At 43.2% G+C, this 19,163-nt stretch overlaps 1 protein-coding gene across 7 annotated transcripts in view; it reads right to left on the reverse strand.

The window, feature by feature from the left end:
• The window catches only part of LOC115568823 (teneurin-3), a 157,306-nt gene extending 141,962 nt beyond the window's left edge, over positions 1–15,344 (reverse strand). For 3 of the 7 annotated variants that reach the window (XM_030396465.1, XM_030396464.1, XM_030396461.1), the window contains exons 1-2: positions 14,584–15,344; positions 427–913 (exon numbers count right to left, since the gene is read on the reverse strand). In XM_030396465.1, the coding sequence (XP_030252325.1) occupies positions 427–697 (271 nt within the window). In that variant the 5' untranslated portion in view covers positions 698–913; positions 14,584–15,344. Of the gene's footprint in view, positions 1–426; positions 914–14,583 lie in introns of those variants that run through there. The other 4 variants (XM_030396463.1, XM_030396462.1, XM_030396459.1 and 1 more) reach the window with 2 other exon arrangements.
• Between the last annotated feature and the right edge of the window lie 3,819 nt (positions 15,345–19,163).

Here is a 19,163-nt window from a genome sequence, read left to right on the forward strand (position 1 = left end):
CCAAGCTTGAACAGAATAAAGGATGATGAAAAAGCAAAAATGGTAGAAGTTAGTGGTAAAAACAACAAAATACAAAAAATAAAAATAGCTAAAAGTAGTAAAAGTGTGACGTTTCTCACTGTTGAACATCAGCAGATGAATGCTGATATTAGGACTTATCTATAAGTCTAACACAATGCAGTCTCCTCTTCAGAACTGCAGAGATAAAACTACAAGTTCCTAAAATATCTACATGTTTAACTAATGATCATGCATTTTGTAGCCAAGGTCATTAAACTGATAATGTGGGCTGTACAGTGAGACGTAATTGTCTTCCACTTATCCACAGCAGCTTCAATAAGCACACCACTTAGCTGGTATCATGTGAGATCCAGCAGCGAGGAAGCCTACAGTGTGAGGCTCCAGTAAACATTTGTTCTTGCTAACCTGGCCTGCTGTACTCTGCACTCTCCTTGTGGACCATCTCCTTGACTCTGCCTCCAAACAGCATTCGTGACGGGTCATGGTCAAAGGCCTGGAGCGTCTCGCTGGAGCTGTAGGATTTCTGAGTGGGCACACGGCAGGCTCCCTCCTCCTGGTCAGCCGAGGAGGCGGTGTAACGGCGCTCCCGATCCTTGTCTCTCTCGCAGTATCTCTCTCGGTCTCTCTGGCTCTTGGACAGCGAGCAGAAAGGCCGCTGCTCCCTCACCCGTTCCATGCTGCCTGCATGCTGGGTATCCAACTCCCTCCCCTTCACCGCCGACGCTCTCCTGAGACGCTCGCTAGTGGATTAACTCTCTCTTTTCTTCCCCCTCCTCTTCCTCCTGCGGTTGTGATTCTGGTCTTGTCCCGATTTTACCCTCAGACTCCCCTCCCCACTTCTGAACCTCTGCCGGTCACTTCTTCAGTCCTTGAAGTCTTCCACCCATTCCACCTGGAGAAAAAGAAACAGAGCTCAGATAACACTAATCCATCTGCTTCATCTTCAAAAGCACACACTTATCCCCTCCTCAATGCCCCACCCCCTCCACCCCCTCCACCTCCTCCCCGCCCAGAGAACCTCACCTGTGAACCCTTTCCATACATGACTTCCCTTCTTTAAAAGAAGAGATGCCCTCTTTGTTCCACCCGCTTTGGCCTTTACAATCAAGTTCAATTTGCCTGCATTCATTTTTGAAAAGTTGTCCTTCAGAAACTCATATTTTTCAAATCAAGCAAAAGCAAAAGCATTTTTTTTTTTGGTTTTTTTTCTACTAGTGGTGGATGTTTGTCCAAAAAAACTCTCGAGCTCTTCGATTTTCCCGTGACGACGGTCCAGAAATTAATATCTGCCAAGTGTCAGATGCCGGTTAAATGACAGATAAATCAATGAGTCACACATCACGGTGGGCAGTGACTTCTTGACACGATCATATCATGCTTTAATTTTTAATTTAAACTGTAACTCATACAGAATTATAATTTTGACCCATGATATGCTTGTTAACCAAGTGGCGAATTCTATACACAGAGCAGGAGTGAGAGGACACATTTGAATGAAGAATGCAAACTGACGGTATAAACATATATTTAGTTTACCTCCCTGTGACTGAGGGAGGAAATTAAAGGGTCGGTCTGCCTGAAAGATGACAGTAACACCACCAGTGACGACCGCCCAGCAGAGGAAGAGTCAGTAAGAGGACGTCTGCCTGAGATTTCTGCATCCACCCACAACAATGGAGGTGATGGAGCTTCATGAGCGCTACTCAATGCAAAATTATATCAAAACAACATAAAGAAAATGTATGTTTTCATGTCATTGTTGCTTCAGATAGTCCACAATAGCGTTGTCTAAAATATTGAATATTGATAAATATCGGTACTGAATATTCAAATATTATACCGATACTGTTACCAGCTGTGTTTTCTGTATCAATGTTAGAAATGTTCAGTAGTGCGACAACATTAGTCCACAATAAAAGCACCAACTGTTCTCACAGTAACAACACATCAGTTAGCCGATTCTATCCGCTGATATCGGCCTGTTTTAGATATATTAGGTATCATATTTGTGATATCGTGTTTGAAAATGTTTTTAACAGAACGCAGAAGAAGATGCTGGTTTGATTCTAATTATTTAATTTACAGTCACGCTTGATTCAGTGCTTTATTATATTTTTGGACAATAAGTTTATTGTTAAAATCAGCAGATATATATCGATATCGGAATATTTTTTATTAACCAATATCGGTGTCAGTATCGACCCAAAAATCCAGCATCAGTCAGGTTCCAGTAAAAAATATTCACAGTGAGCCAAAAAAAAAAAAAAAAAAAATGATGTCAGTGTCTAATTTCACTCAAAATCACATCTGATCAGTTTATTTGAAACATGTATATTAATATATGTTTTGTAGTTGAGCAGCTTGTGAAAATTAAGAAAAAAATTGAAGGGTACATTAAACCAAATTATATATATAAAAAAATAAAAAATCTCACATCCTGCACTTCCATCAGTATTCACTGTAGCTGTGCAGATTTTTTGGTTTTATCCGATAATATTCTGACATGTTTGTGGATGTGTGAGATTTCCCCCTCTGTCCCAATACAACAGCATTCATTGACACTTTTGTATCGATCGAACTCCTTCTAAAAGTGTTTTACTGAGTTTTGTTCTTCTGTCAGAAGAAATATTCATCTTGCGTTGATCCGTTTCAAGAAAACTAATTTATAACAAAACAGTCCCTGAAACCCAGTGGTAGAAAAAACATCCAGATCTTTTACTCAATACTTAAAATTACAAGTAAAAATATTGTGTTAAAAAATGTAGAAGTATTTGTATTAGTATGAGCAGAAAAATTTACATTTAAAAAATGTATGTATTTAAAAGCATTACTGTAAAAACAGCTTTTTATTTTGTAACTGGCAATTTTTGAAAAAAAATTTTAAGAACCTTTTACAGCGTTGGGTAGTTTTTATGTAGAATTTGACATTCAGTGTAAATAAAGTAAAAACTATAATATCTGACTCTGAAATGTAGTGAAGAGTACGAAGTTAATATAATTATACTTAAACACAGTACTGAGTGAATGTTCTTAGCTACTTTTCACCACTGAAGTCATTTTTTTTAAATTAATTTATTTTATTTAATGTGACTGAACTCACCCTTTAAACTGCTTTATATTAAGAATAAATTCTACACTGAGAGCATAAATGTGCATGTAAAAACAGCAGAATTAACCCTGGTGACATATTTCTGTCAGACCACGAACCTGTAAGACTTCATGATCTACCGGTCTCTGACAACAAGAGACCTCAATGTCGCACACACTCCCCGTGACCCCGGCCTGCAGCCCGGCCTCTCTGTGTGCGTCCGATTAGACAGAAACATAATGTGGCTCAGTGCAGCCGAGCATTAGATAAAATCTTCTCACTCATAGAATATTCAAAGAAGAGCCTCTCGCAGGTGGAGACAGAGCTCTAAAAATGTGGACAAGGAGGATGAGAATGTGACTAATCCGCAAAAAACCCTTGAGTGGAATGTGGATGGGAGCCCTGGTGTGTCAGAAGTGTTTATTACCAGCCATTTTCCACTGCCTCCTGACGCACACACACACACACACACACACACACACACTTCCATTTCTCTCTTGGCTGAGCTGTAAGACTAGAGTATCAGACTCCTTCTTTTTCCCCAAATGAGATCCACTTCGTTTCACATCAAGCATCAAAACCTTCCAATGAAGCCAGGATAGCGTTCTGTCGCGCTGCAAGGAAAGCACCAGCCCCGGGGAGACTTCGCCCCAAAAAAACTGAAGCGGTGGCGGGTGGAGTACAGGATGCAGGGATAATGAAAATTCAGAGCTGTTCTCGGCCTCTTCAACTTATTTTTTCCTCCACTTCTCACGAAGTTGCTGGATATCATTCTGTTCCCCCCGACGGGCTGAGATGCAATCAGTGACACACTCTCTTGTAACCCTGACACTCAGCTCTCAGCACCACACACACACACACACACACACACACACACACACACTTGTTTTATGATGCCACAGGACATCTCACTCACATCTCATCACTTTCAGGAAATTGTGCACACCCGTCCAGATTGGCAGATTAATGTACAGGATGAGTGCAAGCAGACACGCCCAGCAGCCTCCCTGATTACGACACCTCCTCTTCTTTATGGACTTGTAAAGAGATTCGCCGTCTTAAAAACAGCTAATGCTACAAGTCTCACCCTCTGGGCTGCAGGCCCCCCCTACAGGAGGAATTAGATTTGTGTCCTAATCAGCTATAAGCCCTTGAGTGACCGGACTCGTCCCTCTGTAAACATTTGGGCTGCACACCGAGGACCTGAAGATGCCATCGTTTTTTACACGGCTCATCAAAGTGTCCTGCTTGAACATGCAGTCACTGCACATGGGGGACGCTACGAGGATACAAGAGAGACATCCACGGTACTTTAAATTATGCACAAAAGGTCATAGAGGCTCTTGTGGGGATTCTATTGTGTTTCCGCAGGCTTTAAGTTTCAAAGGTTTTGACTACAGTATGAACTCCACTACTTTAAGCGCGAAAGAATAAAAGAGCCAGTCTGTCTTGCCTTGATTATGCAAAATCAGCCTGTAGCTACCCCACTGAGAGAGCACACTAATGCACACCAATCTTTAAAAAAGGGACAAAACTGCAGGAAAGTCAAAGTAAAACGAAGATGTGTCTGATTAAGTTTTAGGAGGAATTTTTGGTAGGTAAAAAAAAAAAAAAAATCATGAATTCTTTAGTGGATCTGTGTTCCTCTTTCTCCTCCCGGTATCACTCACTTCTACATCCCCTTCTACCTTTGATCACGCAGTTGAATAAGGGCAGTCAGTCACCCGTGACCGCTCGGTGGAACAGTCGACACTGCAAAATTAGTGCCACACAGAGATCCTCTGGCGAGCCAGCGAGGCACGGAAAAAGACAGTTCGTGATCTACGCAGCGCTGCGCCGCACACGTCCCAACGACTCCCATGCCAGTTGAGCACTGTCCCCCTGACGCCTGGCACTGTCCTACACCTCTGTACTTCTTTGAAGCATAAACCATAAACCATCTGCACGATATGCTGTGAAGAAATGTGTCCAAGTCAATTGGCTCTTCAGGGCAGTTGGAGAGGTTTCAAGGATCGAGGCGAGATTTACTTGTTTCATGTCTGACACACACACTTATTCATCAAAGACGGGAGCGGCTGTGTTTCTTGCTTCCAACTTGGGATTTGGAAGCGACGACCAAAGGGGAGAGAAACATTTTTAACATGTCTTGGAATCAATAAGATGTCTGTTTTTTTTAAAATAAATAAATAAGTAATAATTAAATAACCAAATGAGATACAGTGTGTTATCTATCAAAAGCGCAAAGAGGAAAGGATATTATTGATGCTTCAAGCAAGGATGGACAACAAGGACAGTCACTCTCCAGGCAGAGCTGAGTCAATTAGACAGTAGATTGATTAGTCAATTGACAGAAAATTAATCCTCAACAAGCGAGTGAACGTTGAAGTCATTCATAAAGGAGGAGTCTCTTTATACTCCGGTTCCAGCTCATTCAGTGGGAGGATTTCAGGTTTATTGAATTGTTAATTTAATTTTTTTTTAGTTTCTGATTGTTGGTCCAACATGAGCACGTTGACAAGGTTACCGTGTGGAAACTTGTGATGGGGGATTTTTATTTTTTTTTTCAAACCACTTTTCAATTTAACATGATTTAAAATAGAAAACTGCAGAGCTTCAGCTGAACAGCTCCACACACAAACGATTCACTGCAGACAGTTTTGTTTGAAGACCCTGAAACTGTCACAGTATCAATACTGATGCATTTGGTCCAAACTATTGTGATATTTTGTTGCACAATTGTAGCATTTATGTGTTTTTGAGGAGATTTCAAAATATCGAGACATGTATTGTGTATCGGAGTATTACCTAAATAAAATGCGCTATTATACTGCAAGGTGACATCGCCCAGAACGATGACTACATCAAATCTTTTAGGAATTACTTAGTCAGAGTTTAACACTCAGAAACTCATTAAATCTGCCTCATTAGGGACTGTGTGGGTTTGGTAAGAGGAGATTTAGTGGTACTGACCAAAGAACCCAGCGACTGTCAACACACTCAGATTCAAATGTAGCTAAATCTAAATCTCTACATTTTAAAAAAAATAATTTTTACATTATTTTGAATTGATAAACTGATTCTGGGACTGTGGGACATTTAACGAGGGAAAGCTGATTTTAATTTTTTATTTTTTGACTTTCGGAATCATGGATTCTGATCGCTAATAAAAAAAAAAATCCCAAAATGTCTACCACCTCTTTGTGTCTGTTCTGACCTCTCTGTGGTGTCACTCAGTGTCACGCCCATAATGCTATCTGATTGGTTACATGTCTAAAGTAACAGCCTAGCAACACTGAATAACTGAATCTCCAAAGTAACTAGTAACTAAAGTTTCTCAAATAAATGTAGTGGAGGAAAAAAAATAGAAGTTTGAGCAGAAAATGTAATTATTCAACTTCAGTGAAATATTGTATATTCACACTCATATTGTATTTTAAATACAGTACTTGTGTACTTGACTTAATTACCATTCTTTTAAAAATAATCTCCAATGAAAATAATCTTTATTCATAGCCCTCCTTCTTGGAGCTGATGAAGACTTCTGTGAAAAACTAACTTAATTACCTGATACACTTGCTTAAACTGAGCTGGCACACAGTCCTGACTTCAGCACACAAAGCCTTCTGCAACACCGAGTCGCCACCGCTGACCAGACTGCTGAAATGGCAACTCTCCACTAAGCCTTTGTTCGGTAATTATACTTCCGCGGGGGCTGCTGTACATGTCAGCTCAGATCTCCCTGTCGGTGACCTCTGTAAATAACGGTAATAAAGAGCGCACTTGTCGTTGCCGGTGTGTCCCTCCAAGACAATCCACCTGTCACCAAGAGGCCTCGCCCCCCCCCTCGCCACCCTCCCTCCCACCTCATCTTGTTGTTGGCCATTTGCCGGAGCACAGATCAGACGGCTCGCAGCCATGGGGAGTGGTGAGAGTGCTAGATGGAGCTGGTGAAGATCAGGGCTGGATCCCTTTAACACAGCCAGCACCTCCAACAATAGCCGCCTCTGACAGCTTTGCATAATTCATCTTGTCGAGTCTCTCTCCCTTTCCTCCTTGACGCTCCCCTCTCCCTCTCCCTTTCCCTCTCCCTCTCCTCTTTCAGTTTCTCTTCAGTTCTTCTTCTTCTTTTTCCTCCCCGTGCCTCCCGGCGCTTGGAGAAGGGGAGAGGGAGAAGCAGGGCAGTGTTCCATCAGATGCTGCCTGTTTCCCCCTGACACCAGTGATTTTGGAGACACAGAAGTGTTTGTCTGCAGCACGTTGCCCAGACCCTGTGAATTCTGGATGCCATCTGAACCAGATTGTGTTCGTTCTTTATGAAGGCTCAATGCCTAAATCCCTTGCTGCAACATGAAGCATGGAACTATTAACTAAAAATACACGACAATCAGAGTCGGAGGCGATCAATTTTTGACAAGCGGATCCTTCTATGTGTGTGATTTCAGTGGAACTGATCAAATACTGGCAAGTTTCCTTGTTGCTCTTTGAGTTGTACGGCCTTGTAACATCTTTTTTTTTTTTCATTTGAGATTTCTTTAAATTCTGCCGCTAGGGGTCTCTCACTCAAACAACAACCACAGATAGTAGTAGTTTGATGTTTAGCAAAGCATCTTAGGATTGTGGGAGTCGTGGTCATCATCGTTAAACAACGACCGTTGTCGATGAAATCTACCTGACGTGACTCTGGTGGAAATATTTGCAGACGAGGTTAGACATTAAAGTTTCATCAACGTCGCTCGCTGACGTAGGGCGAGAGCCAACTGAAACGTGTGCGAAAATTGTTGGATAACAGAAAACAAAAATATAACAAAAGTCTCCGTCCCTCCAGAAATGTTTCATATTGTATTTTGAGATGTCTACAGTCACTGTCGGGTGAGGAGACAAAGAAACAAAGCGACGTAAAGGGGAAAACAAAGCAAGCAAAATCATGACAGCATTTACCAGTAATTAAATTGCAGTGGCAGCTACATCCTTAGCATCCTCGGTGACAGATGAGCTCACCACACTCAGTGAGACTCTCAGGAAAGATGATGAAATCCTGCTCCATCCTAAGTCTCTTGTCTCAGCGTATGATGCAGAATATTCACACAAGTGGAGTAAAGTGATGCAAATCTCTGATACAGCCACTTCAGATTATTCCACGCACATGGGGCTTGAAGCTCCATCCCTCATAGTTTCGGCACATTTTAGAAGACAAACAAAGCCACTGCGACTACAAAACACAAATCATTTTTTTTTTTTAAAAAGCTGAGCTGAACTCTTTTTGTCCGTCACTGGTGAAACGCAGCGGTCATCGTCTAATCCGAACCATTTTATTGTTTCCCTTTTCGTCTGTGTGAATCACTCAATAAAAAAGCGGCATCTGCCAGCACCAGGATACAGAATAATAAGCTGAGCAGGGATGTTTACAAATCCCCTAAATAACCCTTCACCAGTGACAGGAGAAGTTATATATTCATTGAATCTTTAGTGGAGGGAAAAAAAAACTGCAAACACAGCCGAATTCATTTTTTATAATGTAACTGCTAGGTGTGGACAATCAGGAATAATAAAAAAAAAAAAAAAAGAAAGCCGGGCTTTATAATGTTTCTTCTGCAGTCTATCTTCGTCTATCTCTAATGGTAATAGCAGGTTATTCAGAGCATTCATACATACGGGCTCCAGCGTTTATCTGTATCCAAGGCTACTAGTATTGAACCTGGCTCTTTTCAAAGTAGGTGCTCCCTTCCATATCACACACCCAATTACATCCGGCGCTCTTAATTCAATGGGCCACAGTTTGCTATTTTCTCAAATTGGTATCACAGCAGTGTTATTTCACACGTGGGATGTGAGGAAGTAATGATGTTCATGTACATTCGCTTAATTGAGAATCTTGCAAGACGGTGTCAACAATTGTCGTCTAATGTTCATACTCATAATGAATTGACTCCATGGTGTGCAAAAATAAAATCAGCTCCACAGACCTGTGGCAGCTTACAGACGAATCCACGATCGGCCCATTGTTACGGAAATAAATTAAATTGCGGCGATACCGCAGCTGCATTGTAATGAAGCTACAGAGGAGTCATGCGACGGAGGGTTATTGAGAGAATCAGATTCACGTCATATCTGGCCACAACACGCCCGGTAAACAAAAGGACAAAATCCTGTAAGAATGAACAAATTACTGCAGGCGTCTCCAACATCTTCATTTTTAAATTCCCAATCAAATATCAGTCTCGCCTGACGGTCCAATCTGGACATCTAGAGTCCTTATTGCAGCACCACTGTGGCTCGCAACAGAGCACTCAGTGTCGAGAAATCATTACTCAAACTATATTTAAAATGCTGGGAGCATACAAACCTGGCAACCAGATAAACATTCAAACCCACAGAGATATTCTAAAGTGCTGACATTGGGTGTCATTCGAATGCCTCTCACATGATTGTACGACAAACTAACCCTCCCTTTTTTTGCATGTGCAGGGGGGGGACGGGATATACACAGCAATCATATAATAGCGGCAGACAACTGAAGGGTATGAGGGGGGAGCTTCAATACTGCAATGGGAATGCAACACTCCAGTGCTGCTGTGACTGCTGGAAAATATCAAATCTGACCGAATAAGAGACTTGACCAGCTGCTGCGGTTTTACATCCACGTGACTGTTAAAAAAAGAATCAAGACACTCAGTCCAACGGTCAGAAGTGAGAAGAAATGTACGTTTTTTTTTTGCACAATTTTTGCACTTAACAGAGAATAATATATCGAGTATGTTTTCTCTTTAGGCGCCACTGCCACATAAAAACAGTATACATAAAGAAACTGGAGGGTTTTATTCTCCAGTTGTCAGCGTTTTAACAGAGTATGTAGGTCATGATGGCACACTATCAGAATACTGAGAGACTGCAAGGCTTATTAAAGAAACATCAATCCAAAAATTCACCAACATCGCACTGGTTTCTCTACTTCCAGGGGTGAAACTTGGAGGGGGCTGCCCTGCAGTGATTGGCTGAGCCCAGCTCCTGAATACACACTGCTCACCACTGGAAGTCAAAGATTGCTGACCTGTATACCATTACACTGACTCCAAGGCACCAGTTTTACACTCTTCAGTGGTCCGGTATTCAATATTTTCTTCTTCTTCGCCCTGCTGACAATAAAAAGACAGAGGAGGTGTTGCTGACAGGCTTCCCACATGAACCCTGGTCCCCACCATCGCTCTTCGTCACCCGCCAGACCTGCAGCTTTCAGCATCACAGAGGTCGCGTCAACAGAATTATTGAGGCCGTCAAGCAGCTCCATCGACAGGCATAGCTGACGCCCAACTTCCCACTGGGCTGTCCAGAGGCCACAAAAGACCAGACCTGAGGCCTCTGGCAGCTCGGAGCTATTCTGAGAAACCCTCCACCAGGGCTCATATTGCTTTGTGCAATAATAGCAAAGAGGCAGAAATAATCCGTCACAAGTATCTCGGCAGATTAATGCACCGCGAGGGCTTGAAAAAAACGTTTTTAACTGGTAAAAAAATAAAACAACCTCTCATCAATGTTTTAGTGCGAGCTGAACAATACATAATCACGACTTGTAAGTCAAACGTGTGCAGGTGTTAATGACAGAGGCTCTTTTTTCTTTGTAATGTCCTTTAAATATGTAACATTTCCCGGCTTTGAATATAATGTCTATATTTCACAACCGCTGAACCTGGCAGCGGAGCAGGTATTCACCCGGGGCAATTTTCACAAGCAGAGAGCACAATGCATTTCTATTTTGTTCGCCCTATGACAGAACTAAGCACAATTCTGTTTGGCTCTCCCCGCCAGGCTCAGCCCCGGCGCATGCAGCGAGAGTTGCACCGTTACAAAGTCAGGCCCGCTCCTCAATCTTGCCACTTGGTCTTGACCCAGAAAGTCCACCCGAGCATGCTGAGTCATAAATGTTAATCTGTAGGTTACAACAGTGTGAAGCGGTGCTGCTCCCAGAGCTGGACCAGCAGGACGGCATCCTGTGGCTAATCGCAGGTGGCTTTCATCTCAGCCTGCTTTTGGCAAGAGAGCGGCAATAAATGTTGGAGATAAAACCAAGAGATGTCACGCTTCTAATCTTCGCCTTTTCTTGACTCAAGCAAACCATAGACGGCTCAAGAAAGGCTCAAGAACAAGTCCCGGCTTCACGTTTTGGCCGTAAACACCTACGCACGGCGCATCGCCACCATTTGCATGTATGACGCATGAATCAACGGTACGCACGATGCCTCAGTTCACGCAGTCAGCCCACAGCAGCCGCCCTCCAGGAAGCTCCGCTCTCTCCGTCCCAATCAAAATGCAGTGGCAGGTATCACATTATACTGAGCAAATATCCGAGATGGAAAACACTATGCAAATCTATCTTTAGGTTAATATAGAATTCCATTTACATTCCAAGCTGTGACTCACGCTCGTTGAGTCATCCATATTTTAATTTAATAAAAAGATGTTTATGAATTAGGTAAAAAAACAATAAGTTATATTAAAGCGATTAAAACCAAAACACACCGCGGCGACTTCACAGAAAGCATAAAGTACATTCAGTTCTGAAGCTGCTCGCATCCATACCATTTTTTTTTTTCCTCTTCTCTCGAGCAGCATACAATGTAGTTAAGGACCACAGTGGTAATGCATCAAGTGCTGTCACTAAATATCCCTACTCTAAGCACATTTCAAGAGCACGCAATCCCCTCCCCCTCCTCCACCCCCCCACAAATCCTAGGGTGACTTTCAGCAATAATTTGGCAACTTGCAGGAAAAACATTTTCTTTTTTCTCATCGGGGTAAACTTTGCCTCAAGTGTCACACCGCTGCGCCAAAACCCAAGTAATCCCCTGATTTAAGGTCATTAAAGGCAAACACGCAAGCCCGCCCTGCTTAATGGAGGCGCCGCCATCCCGAGGCCCGGGTGCCTTTTACGTTTCTAGAGTACGGTCACCACGCGTCTTGGAATGCTTTCCTTTTCACACCAACTATTCATCATGATGCCCGGCTGCTCTCTGGGGAGCAAAGAGAAAACGTACCGAGAGAGAAAACAGGTGACAGAGAGCGCGGCAGACAATAGCCACGCAGGCTGTGTGTTAATAGTAACAGATTAGAGGGCAGCAATTATGTAAAGTAAATATGACATGGAACCGATCCGTCGAGCCCAGGGAACTGTGGGTAGTTTGTCAGGCTGCATTAACCTTCACGTGTTTGCTCTGATGTGTTGGAACAGGCGACTCGGCCACGCTGTCTGCCATATCAAATGTTTTAATTCATAAGGTCATCTCCTGAGCCACTATCGGCATCAACAAGTAATAAGAGATATTACAGGCGCAGATCTCTGCATCGACTCCCCCCTCCATATCTCTCAGATCTTGGAGGAGTAATTTTTACAGAGGGAGAGAAGTCATCTTGATTGCCCCTTAATAATCTATAAAACTGTTTAGGGCCAGCGCTCAAGCCGGCATTATCCCTAAAGGAGGCAGTTCTCATCACACAGAATATTAAATTCTCCACAGGAATAATGAAAGGGGAAATTACTTAAGCGCAAGAACATGGAGTGGCAGTGTTGTGTACACAGTTATTCGGATATTTCTGAATTAATTAGATGGTTTTAAGCTCCGGGTGCAGTAAAAAACCACCTCGAGAATCTCCTGCTCCTGGCTGCATCAGAAATTGTAGTCACCTCCTTTGATTAGTGGGATTAAAGGGCGATGAAGTTTGAAGCTGAGGCGCGAGGCTGAAGCCTTAATAAGAGGTCACAGCAGCGAGCTTAAACGTCTCTGCGCCATCGTCTGCCACATTAAGGCGCGCCGGATCTCAGACAGCGGTTTGCTTTCTGTGCACAAATGTGTTGACGGTTCACGAGAGCACCGTTCCCACTCCAGGTGTGAATCTGGAAAGTGTAAACTCAAAAACACTTCATTTATCAGGCTTTGTACGTACGCTGGCACCAGAGACTGTCATGTTCTGGAGAGTCAGTTTAAATTATTATCCGTGGCTTGAAAATAAAGAATACCAGCTGTACTCGTGTTCTGCTGCTCTGCTACAAAACCACATGTTCAATATCACCCAATAAGTGTCACTGTAATGCCTGTACAGGCTGACACAAGGAAGACAGACTGTTCCTCTGGTAGTTTAGAGCCGATTTTTGCTCTTATGTAGCCCACAGGGTGGGTTGATGGGAGGGTGACTTGTGCCCTTCGGCTGGCATAAGTCACTACTAAGGCCTGAAGTGTTGGAGATCTGTTTTACTCCACTATTCCAGTCCCTGTCAGAGCACTAATATGAAACAGAGAATGGCCTCAAGAGGTGCAGTTCCTCAACAGCACTCGGGCCAATAGCCATAAACCTGTTTATCTGGACAGATATGCCGTCCTTCTGGGCTGCCGTGCGTGTGTTTGCAGATCCATGGCACACAGAAAATCACATCAACATTTCTCGCTGGCTCGAGCCAAACACTGAGAAAACAATAAGAGGAGGATGTGAACCATTATTTTTTTAATTAGCAGCTCCATCCGAATACATTCTACTACTACTACTACTACTATTACTACCACACAAAACAGAGGCACAAATTAAACACTGCATTTCCATAAATTGGTCGTCGGGTAACCGTCCCTCTCTCCTAATGCAGAAAATTCACCCGAAAAGTTTCCGCAGGCGCGTCTCCGACCCAAGAGGCTTTGAATCCCTGCGCCAAACTCAACTTTCCTCGGGGCCCTCTATTAAATTCAAGAGGTCCGAGGACATTTCTCCACCTCCTTTCACCCGAGGGCCCCGAAAAGCATAGATTTGGTACAGTTTAGCAAGAGAGTGTGCAAGCTCATCGACACTTGAATTATGAGTGGATTGAGCGGGTTATCTCTGCAGGTGATTTACACCCCAGCGAGGCTTTCAGGCTCTAATAAAGCATTTTATGTGCAGATAAATTCAGTGGTTGGAGCACAGCCAAGCTCAGCTCTTGGTCAGATGTCTTGAGGACAGTGAGGTGAGAGGTGACGGAGACAGGGAGGGAGATTATGTTCTTATTGTCACTGAGGAGAGGAGAGGACTCAAGGCGGCAACACAATCTATTGTTGCATTTTAATCACCAGACCTCTGACAGAGGACTTTTTTTTGGCTTTCTATTTTTTACAAATTGTCTTTTTCAACATTAAACTCCAGGTTATGACGTACCATTCCCCAAAATTGGTCCTGTTCACATCCTGCTCAACACTTGTACTCATTAAAACAGTAATTCTGCGAACAATCCACTGGGTATGAATCAAAGTATGATCTAATTCATTTAATCAAGATAGTGATGAGAAAAGGGGGTTGGCAGCCCGGCAGGTTCCGACTCCACGTCTTGTCAGGGGACTCGGGATGTTGCAACAGAGCGCACAGACCAAATTAGACACCATTATTGAACAACGACCACCGATTATCTCAATCACGCCATACGGAGCCGAGGACGAGGAGAGAGACACAAAGAGCACACTGACCTGCACGGAGCTTCAGCGAGCTCGTCCGAGCCCAGAGGCTGATAAACTTCCAGCGGTGCGCTTTAGTCCAAACTTGCAGGCGGCAGCGTGCACGGCGCGTCGCGGCGCGTTTTTCTCGCCAAAAAAGACGGAAAAAAAAAAGCACAGCCGCGCGTCCAATGTGGCTCAGCTGAAACAGTTCACAGAGAAACCTGTTCTTCTAATCTCCACAGAGAACCTCTCTGCTCGGTCGTCGACACTGACCGCGCGCAGCCTCGGAGAGAAGTGCGGGGATGCTGCGCTGCGTTACTGCTGTCAGGAGCTGGAGAGCTTCGGCTGCCAGCTCCGTGTGAAACGTGCCTCTGCTCACAGATCTTCCCGGTCCTCCCCGCGGCTCTGCTCGGCTCGGCTCGGCTCGGCCAGTACTTCCCCAACAATGCAGTTGTCCCCTTTGAGGAGAAGTAACGCACTTGTGTTTCCTGACGCCCCGGCAGCGGCGCAGGAGGGTTTTTTTTCTTTCTCTCCCCCCCCTGAAAGAAAACTCACAGGATGGTGAGGATGCGGAGGCTCAGCAGCCGCTCAGCTGCTCTTTTGTCCGATATGCACTTGTCAGCTGATAAACTGCGCATCCCGTCGCTTTGCTCAGCGTCGCATCTGGTCTGCCTATCAGCACCGGAGCGGTGTTATAGGCCGGCGGATTAGGGAGGAAAAAGGAGGGTCAAGTGTGACCTCGAGCCGGAGAGCAACATGCAGCTGCACGTAGACACACAGAGGAAGCGTTCACCTGAGAGGACCCCGCTGAACCTAAAGGACGTCATAAATAAGTGTGAAGGCTCATTAAGGTCCCCGTTAATTAAAGGCACATTCTGTAGACTATTTATTTATTTATTTTACGCGTAAACGAACTAAATAAACAAACCGTCTTCACTGTCATGACTGAACAGACAAACTGATAAAAGACAAAACAATTTCACCCTGTTTGTCTGTTTGTCTACATGTGGCGGACCCTGCCACCTTTCTAGCTCTCTTCCCTCTGATAACAGCTTGTTTATTCATTTATGGAAAAAATAAATATCTCTGAGTTTGTATTATTTCCTCCTTGATATTGTTAATAATCAAATTCTGATTTTGATTTCCTCCTCAGAAACGACACAGTGCCCCTTTAAAGACAGCAGCAGTATTTACTTCCTGTTTACGTCCTTCTCTCTTATCTATGAGCTCACCTGCGGTTCAACTCCAGGTGAATTTAAAGGACGTCATAGGTTCAAGTGTGTAGCTGTTGGCTCCATAAAAAAAATTAAATAAAAACCATAAATTAAAGGTGCATTCTGTGGTTTTGGTGAAGGAAGAGAACGATCTTCATTGGCTGTTTTTTATCAACATGTAAACAAACCAAATAAACAATTTCATCCTGTTTTTCTGTGTTTACGTGTGGCGGACCCTGCCACCTTTCTGGCTCATTCCCCTCTGATAAAAGCTTGTTAAATGCAGTTATGGGTTAAAAATAAAGAAATCTCTGAGTTTGTATTATGAACACATTGATATTGTTAATATTAACAATTTAATTTCTTCTCCAAAACTGCATAGTGCCCCTTTAAGGACAGAAGCAGCATTTACTTCCTGTGTACATCCTTCTCTTGGTTCTCACATATATTTGGCCAACTCTCAAATTTCAAATTTATCACCTTCAGTCTGACAAAGAGATGGACTGATGTAAATAAACGTGTTGTTTCACACAGAGCAGTAGCAGCTCAGGGTTACTGGAGCTGTTAATTACACTGTTAGATAAACAACAGGGCTTTAAATGACTTACTGTTGAACGCAGCTTGATTCATATTGTTTTGCTCGGGCCGCCATCCGTCGCTGAATTGATCCACTTCAGCAGTAAATATGAACAGTTTCAGCTCTAAAGCATAAAGGATGTCCTTGTAATGTATATTATAAGATTTCATTTTAACATACAATAGACAGTGAAGGGTCAGCAGGCCTTTAGCGTCAGATTTCAGCAACAGTATTGAAGCTCTTCAGCATTTTGTAAGTGTGAAACTTCATCTGGAGGAGCTCCGGTCACAGAGATAAGTACACATGCCTTCCGGCCATCTTCCGTCCCCGGTCTTAAACCAAACCCACATTTACTTTAAATAGGCTTTTGTGCGATTGAAGAAAACATGCGAGACCCCTATCTCGTACGCTTCAAATGATAGCATTTAGAGGAGAGACCGCAGAAAGCAGAGTTTCATTAATTACAAAAGCAACAGCCCACTAATCCCACTAGAAAGGCATTTTGAGGCAAAGTCGTTTTGGTTCTGAGGGAGGGAGAAGAGAGAAAGACTAACAATACCAGTGGTAGATCACAGACCTTCAAGCTATGGTCTGCAGGCCCCATAGCTCAATAGGGGGCCAACTACTGCAGCTCTGACTGGGCACATTTTTTTTTTAAATCCCCTTCCTGAATTTACCCCACGTCCGACCACATGCAGTGATGAAGTTATCACTGAGGACAGCTTTTCTCCAAGCAAAATCAGCCCTGGCCTTCGATGCTTGATTCTTCTATTATACCCGGAGCACATCAAAAACTCGCCTTCATCAAATGGCATTATCTGCATGAAAGGCAACTGCCCAACAATCTATCTCCAACTCTGCCATTCAATCTTCAGTCAAGGGCACGCAGAAAAAAAAAAAAGGAGGGGAGAGAAAGAAAGGACATGAAAAAGCAGTGAGATTTTTGTATGGGCTGATGAAGCCAGCACCCCTCCTGCTGCCGCTCATCCCTTTTTCCTCTCCTTCAAGTCAAACCACTATTTTTTCCCTCTCCTGTAATATTCTTGGGGGCTTTCAGAGCGACTGTACGTGGAAGTTAGTTACTAAGCAACATATTCACACATTTCATCCACATGAAGGTTCTTTCAAATTTTGGTACACCAGAGGGTTAATGATAGATTAACAGTCCTTCACTTTCTTGAACCAAAGAAAATAGTTCACTCTGTTTCAGTAGGAAAAAAAAATAAAATTGGAAATTCTCCTGCTACAACTCATCTTTAGTTTCCATCCTTAATACAGTTTTCTTTTTTTAGTGAGACCTTCGACAGAGGCTTTACTTCCCTGCCAGTCCCGCTCGCCGTGCGCGTCCATGCAGTCAACTGTGCCCTCTATTGGAGACCAGTCACTTCCAACATCCACATTCAAAGGCTAAAGCATGATGTAATGAGCAACTGTGACTGTGTTTCACATGAAAATGAATTTGTAACTGGGAACTTGAATATGTTGGAGATGTGAGGATTCGACAAAAAAGTACGCTGCATATCAAACAAATGGCCCACGGACACGTTATAGATTAATGATAGAGTCAGAATACAGTTTTATCAGCGCGAACACGCAGGGCTTGATTCATGCATCCTGTAGTGCCGGGCCTTTTTTTAGACTCGTAGATTAAAGTCAGGAATAGTCACTAAAATTAAATGCAGGGACATATTTGCTGCATTCGCCTCCGAGGCTACCTACGGTTTGCAGGGAGCGAGCCTGAATACACAAAACATGAACCAGAAACTTCACCATTAAAGCCCAAGAGCATAGCATACATTAAAGAATAAAAAGCCCATATCTCTCTTCGGCGCCGTATGTTTTACACATGTTCAGTATCAGCAGAGAAAACAGATGGGCCACACCGCGGGGACAGGGAGAGACCGTGGACATTATAAAAAAAGCAACATTGACAAATTATGCATACACTCCTTACTCGTCCTGTGTATGCAGGAATTTGTCCCCAAGGGGTCAGACAGCGAGTCTGATGTGTTCAAAACTGTGTCTTGTCTTGTCTGATGTATGTTACAAAGAAACAGTAACAATAGATGTGCGCTCCGTATATGTGCCATGCATTATATTCACACTGCAAAGGCTATTGCCTTTCGTCGGTCTACTATTGTGTTGGGCAAACTAAACGGACATGTATAAAGGGATTGGACAGTACTTCCCTTTTCATGTGGAAATGAATCCCTTCCAAAAGGGACAAAACAGCTTTCACCCTCGGTTATACAGCCAGGATTTTAGGGAAGCACCTTTTCTCTTCCAACATGCAGCGGGAAGGAAAAAAGGCAGCAAAACATTTAATGGCCAAGACGAAAGTTTATTTAAAGGCAATATGAAGATTTTCTAAAAGTAAGATTTTAATACAAAGAGGAAGTGTTAGCTTCCACAAATGAGTCTCAGATTTATTCACAGGGACCAAAATATTTCACAGTCGCCTACAGTAAAGGAGGACGGGGATGGATGCCTTGCTGCCAAGCTTTCAAATCTCAGAGGACACTTTGAAACTGGGTGGGAGGGCCTTGGTTTTCTTCCGAGGCCACTCTCTGAACATTTCTATTGATTATAGTGGGTCGCTATAGCGCCGCCAGATCAAAGACGGTACTAGAAAACATGAGAACCAGAAAGACAGGAAACATTTTTCAGGCCAGTAAAAAAATAATCTTCTTAAACTCGGACCTTAAAGATGCTCTGTGTGCTTTTTGGGAATGAAAACGAAATGAAAGAAAAAAAATCTTTATTGAATGATTTGTTTTTTATGTCCAAACAAACTAAATGAACAACTTCTCTTCATTTCC

The sequence above is a fragment of the Sparus aurata genome, chromosome 18, assembly GCF_900880675.1.
Source record: "Sparus aurata chromosome 18, fSpaAur1.1, whole genome shotgun sequence".
Taxonomy (NCBI): Eukaryota; Metazoa; Chordata; class Actinopteri; order Spariformes; family Sparidae; genus Sparus; species Sparus aurata.